We start from the raw sequence: 5,429 nt of genomic DNA, 5'->3' as shown, positions 1-5,429 counted from the left end.
TAGATAGATAGATAGATAGATAGATAGATAGATAGATAGATAGATAGATAGATCCAGGTTTTCTTGATTCAAACCATTCGCTATTGTTTGACAACCAACGCGTTACCTCAGCAATATTTGTAGCTGACGCTGCTGGAAAGGATTTATCTGCCGTCAGTGAATTCTGAGCTTAATTTGTTTAATGTGGAGAGGGAATTAGATTGATGTGGAGAATGGGAGCCTAGATGTGGTGAGACTTTGCAACGTCTTTGAGTTTCAGATGCGCCACAGAGGGAGATTTTATGTGGCGTTCACGGTCCTTCATATTATCAGACTCTCGCAGTGATAAGAGCGGAAATGTCCCCACCTTCCGGTCATTTGGCGTCATTGACGGCGCTGTAAAGCAATACCGGTTCCTGTTAGAAAAATAAATTATTGGACAGTTCTAGGTGAACAGGTGTGCTTGACTGTTTTCTGAATTTACGTATATGTGATAGGGTAACACACAAGTGCTTTACAAACACTTCGTCTTTATTTTTCATGAAATCTTCCTCCCCAAATTTTACAGGAATCACCATCATTCTCACAGCATCTGCGCTGCAGTTAATTGTTTCTTTAGTTATTTAAAGAAACAATTAACTGCAGCATAAAAAGGAAATTAAAGAGCAAAATTAAAATACAGTGAAATGCGATCTCAAGTCAAATATTTAGTTTTAATACCTTGAAATTCCCCCCAAAACACAAACAACAATATAAATTTGGATTTCTAACGTTTGTACAGTCACATCTAAAGAATCGAGGCCTCTGTCAAAGCTACTTTATCCGGTTATACGGTATAATTCCTGTATTAAACATAGAGCTCTAACTAAAGGGAACCGTGTCCTCATAACTACGGAGTGTTCTTTTAACCTTCTGTAAATAGAGAAAGCGCTAAGTATTAGGGGATTTTTGTTTTCCTCAATTTTTCTGCCTTTTAAGCAGTTTGGTTTATTGCAAAACACGAGTGTATCTCCCATAGATAAATCCATGTGCTAGGGCTCCATCAGTGTATTATAGCAAAAACAAGTGCTTTTATTCACTTAGATTGACCCTTAAGAACCATGTCATTGGTGATCGGTAACAGCACGTTCATAGTTGTGTTGAAGCTTGTATCGGGACAGAAAAAAAAATGTAACTGGTACTCTGCACATGCACACCCTGGTATCATGTCTATACATGTAGACAGAAAAATAATAATCAGCCAAATCCCGTGATGAGAGATGAAAAACGGTCACCAGTTTTCCGTCACCTTTTCTGTCAACCTGAAGCAAATGTCAACCAATGACGTAAATCAATGTCAACCGACCCACGTTTACCGCTCATTCACATCATAAGGTTACATGGAATAAGCCAAGAAGAGAGTGTCGACACATCTGGGTGCCTTATCAGTATAATGTGCAGTGTTTAGTGACAGGAAGATCAGACAGCAGTTGCCACAGGATAAGAGCTAGAATAAACACGACCTGTCAACAGATCCTAGCATGAATCGGTGCAAGAAAAACTAGACTTGAAGCGGCTGGCGGCTAACAGGAACGTCCTTCATACTGTGAAAGAGCAGTCACGCAGTAAAACCTTCAGTCACATTTCCAAATGTTATGGTCACATAGGTAGTAAGTGGTCATCTCGCTCCTCTGGATCGTCCTCTGAAGGTTCAGAAGAAACGCCTCTGTAGGTGGGGACTTCCTCGCGAGTTCTAGAGCGGCACACAAAGTCACAGCCATCCTGAAAGGTGAAAGGAGGAGAATTTTTTAAAAAATGGATCAGATTCAGCCTCTTTGGATGCTATTCCTTCATTGCATCGGCCTCACCGCTGCCAGATTCCCAACCTCCACCCAGAAGGCGTAATTTGGGAACTGCTCCATCCCTTTAGCTCCAACAATCATTCTCTGGTAGAGGAAACCTCCAACGAGGTAAACCGTCAGGAGGCAGAACCCACTGAAAAATAAAACAGACTTATGTCACTTAAAAGAACAAACAAAAACTGTTGCTTTGGAGGTTTTCTACACCAGCGTATTCACACACATGATGAGGATAATGGAACCGGCGCTGAGCTTGGACTGAAGAGCTGGGCACACGGCGCTGGAGTCCAACCTGAACAGGTACAAACAGTGGTTGTCTCTCTCACTGTTCTCCTGGATCACATGCAGTGGGCTCTGGGGGACAAATTCAAACAAGAGCGTCCTTGACATCCTTTAGTTAAATATATCCTGAAGCGAGGCACTTCGCGTCAAGTCCTCGAATCATCTTACCTCATCTACCTCCCTGTTGCAAAAGATCATGATTTGGGCCTGGCTCGCATCTTTAGAACAGGATCCATGTTTGTAGTTGTATGTGTAGGTCAGAACCACCCAGTTACCTGCAAGGGTTACAGTTCACATGACTTATTTACATTTAAAAGGAATCGGAATAAAAATGTTTATTGACATCATTGGGTTGCACTTACTTTCTCCAATGGCCTGTGTTAAATTATATGTTCCGATCACTGTGGGCTTGGCATCCTTCTTCTTGTTATCTATTTGAATCACTCCAGCACCGGGGATGCCACCTGCATCTCCACACAGCTGGAACACGTACGTGTAATTCTCATTATTGCTCTGTCCTGAAAAGCTATCAAAGGAAGAGATAACAGGGAATAATATAGCGTGTGCAGCATGCACATGGTTCATGTTTGACATTTCAAATGTGACTCAAGCTGAATGTAGCACAGATGTGGCTCGGTTTGGATTCATATATTAGAGTGTTTTTCTTACTTCTGATGAGCAAGTGGCTCGAGCTGACTGAGGACTTTCCGGTCTGAGTCAAACCGGAGTTTGCAGCTCTGGGTGCTGTTTGTAGCGCACACTGGACCTCCATCCAGAATCACCCAAAGAGCCAGAGCCCACATCAAGAGGGACCCTCTAGTATAACTGTTGACCATCTGGGGGGGGGGGGGGCAGAAGGAGGTTATCTTTTATAACTAGAGGTCGAAAATGCAGATTGATGAGTAATGCAGAGTTTTAAAGCCAACTTCTCAATACAATTTAAAAAAAATATTTTTAGTATAATGTGATTAGATCATTTTGACATGTAAAGGAACAAATCATTGTATTTAAATATATTGTTTGCTGTCGTTTAATCAGAATTCAGCTATTAAAACGTGGCTTGGATGAATCGGGTCAACAGGGCTAAGATGACATTACACAAGTCACAATAAAAATCGCCTGTCTTATAATGTGCATGTCCCTTTTATGATGCCACAATTAGTTATTTACGAGTCTAAAAACAATAAATTCAAAATCAATATAAACACAGAGCATAAATACGAGCCCATGTTTAAAGCCTGAATGGACGCAGAATATCATCTCTGTAATCAGAAAGTTTTTCTGAGTATGCTGGAACAAACCACCTCATATATTTCACAAACATCTAGATTAAGGCAGACTTTGTTCCTACCTTCATGATGTTTTGCACTGCAAATGATTAAGAAAATGACTATTTCTCCTGTATCGCTAACGCAGCAACAGTCCTTCAGATAAACTCAGCTTCCTCACGCTAACATCGCTCCCTGGTTTTCATATTCAGCAAAAAGTTTGACAAATCAGCCGAGATGACGTGGAATTGTGTGTGATTAGAAGTCTTAACTTGACATAAGCTGGTTGTTTTCTTTGCGTTATTACTGAAAACACACTTTTTACATGAAGTGATGTCCAACAAGCTAACACGCTACAAACACCAGAAAAAAACTGCGGAAGTGAAACTAAACATGAGACCACGTGACTATCCAAAGTAGCTGTAGCCAATAAGAGGCGTTAAATCCCGCTATTTCCGCATCACGTGAGCAGAGACCGCTGCAATTGGACTAGCAAAACAGGAACGTTCTTTTCTCTGCGTACCACCTAAAATGTGCATGTTTCGGGATTAATTTGTTCACTCACCTTCATGTTGCGTAAAATTTAATTTGCAGTTCACAACGTTTTTGTTTTGTTCAGTTTATTGTTAATATATTTTATGTTTAATTATTCTATAAAGCAGAGGTATCACAAATAGCCTACAGAAGGGCTAAAACCTAAACCAAAGTCTAACTGACAGCACAATATATCCAATATATAAAGGTAATCTTTTCATCATTTCAAAGTCTATTTTGCTGTCATTTTTCTTGACTGCTAGTTTGCACAATGCTCCAGTTGGGAAGGAGGGACTTACAGTGCACGATGGGACTTGTAGTACAAGTGGTGTTAGCGTGACAGTCTGAACCGGGTCATTAATCAAGCTGTACGGTAATTATTTCAGGGCTGGATATTTTTCTACCTTGGGCCTGATGCTTCCTCCTTGTATGAAGAAGACATGCATTGAGAATTTAAAATTGTACAATGTTTAAAGAATTTCTAAAAAGTTTAACATCTAAGATTATTCAATTAAGGCCAACTAAAGGTTATTTAATTTAGGTCAATTAAATTGCTTCACAGATCAATAGTATTGTATTCAAATGCTTGGTTATCTAAATTTGATGAACACAATGAAAAGGTACTCTGCAGTATTTTAATACTTATCTAATGTTGAACTTTAGTGAAATACTGCAGAGTACCGGTTCATTGTGTTCATCAAATTTAGATAACCAAGCATTTGAATACAATATTATACTATTGATCTGTAAGGCAATTTAATTGACCTAAATGTAATCACCAGAAGTGTTTAGAAAGGTTAAAGTGATAAAGTTAAAGATAATAAAGGTCAGATATAAGGTTGTCAATTGAAAAAATACATCATGCCAAAAGAAAAAACAAAAGATGTAACTTTAGAAAGTGATGTGAAATGCTGTGGATTTATTTGGTATGTGGGATCTTTCTGTTTAAATGAAGTCAGGGATGTCAGCGATGACACAGTGGCCCTATTTCCTTTGTTTGGTAATCTTAATCATAGGGTCCTTTCATCACAGGCCTCTTCAGCACTAAATGTGCATCGAGTTCCAGTAAGGTTGTTTCACAAATTTTGCATAATTCTCCAATTTCTTGGCTCTTTCGCGGGGCTTTGATAATGATTGCTTCACCTTGTTTCAGTCATAAGAACGCACATGTCTGCTTCTTCCCATTATTTAAACCAATCGGTAAGAACTAAACATGAGCTACTGGTGAATCCTCGCTGTCTTCCTCCCCTCCCCCACCCGGTCATGGACTTTACCTTACCTGGCTGCTTGTGTTGTGCAGACACACCCGACTTCTCCATATCAGCCAATCCCTTTCAAAGCCTGAGACACCAAGGAGGTGGACTTCCTGTGTTTCGTGAGAGAAAACTGGGGCACAGGAGAGGAAAGAGTTAGCGACTAAATATATGCATTTCTGTTATTTTTGTTTTCCAGCAGTGTCCAAACAAGCGATTAAATCAGCAGGGAAAGGAAAAGGAGTGGACGTGGACTACTATGATTTATTAGTGAG

General features: G+C 39.9%; 1 protein-coding gene across 2 annotated transcripts; it reads right to left on the bottom strand.

The window, feature by feature from the left end:
- Positions 1-489: 489 nt before the first annotated feature.
- m6pr (mannose-6-phosphate receptor (cation dependent)) lies at positions 490-5,316 on the bottom strand. 2 transcript variants are annotated; one of them, XM_057044878.1, is made up of 7 exons: positions 5,181-5,316; positions 2,769-2,935; positions 2,462-2,625; positions 2,268-2,374; positions 2,041-2,171; positions 1,827-1,953; positions 490-1,740 (listed from the first exon to the last, which is right to left on the bottom strand). In XM_057044878.1, the coding sequence occupies exons 2-7, from the start codon at positions 2,933-2,935 to the stop codon at positions 1,618-1,620; spliced, it is 819 nt and encodes a 272-aa protein (XP_056900858.1). In that variant the 5' UTR covers positions 5,181-5,316; the 3' UTR covers positions 490-1,617. The 2 variants fall into 2 exon arrangements, with proteins under 2 accessions (XP_056900858.1, XP_056900857.1); XM_057044877.1 differs by lacking the exon at positions 5,181-5,316 and adding an exon at positions 3,451-3,760.
- Positions 5,317-5,429: the final 113 nt, after the last annotated feature.

This window comes from Takifugu flavidus, chromosome 10 (assembly GCF_003711565.1).
Source record: "Takifugu flavidus isolate HTHZ2018 chromosome 10, ASM371156v2, whole genome shotgun sequence".
Classification (NCBI taxonomy): Eukaryota; Metazoa; Chordata; class Actinopteri; order Tetraodontiformes; family Tetraodontidae; genus Takifugu; species Takifugu flavidus.
Note: the sequence above shows the minus strand (reverse complement) of the source record. Positions and strands in the feature narration are given on the sequence as shown.

Bases quoted from the DNA above. Each gene is read 5' to 3' on its own strand.
- m6pr (XM_057044877.1), bottom strand. The intron at 2,375-2,461 runs GTAAGTGCAACC...TAACCCTTGCAG, and splicing joins AACACAGGCCATTGGAGAAA to GTAACTGGGTGGTTCTGACC. The intron at 2,172-2,267 runs GTAAGATGATTC...TTTGTCCCCCAG, and splicing joins GCAACAGGGAGGTAGATGAG to AGCCCACTGCATGTGATCCA.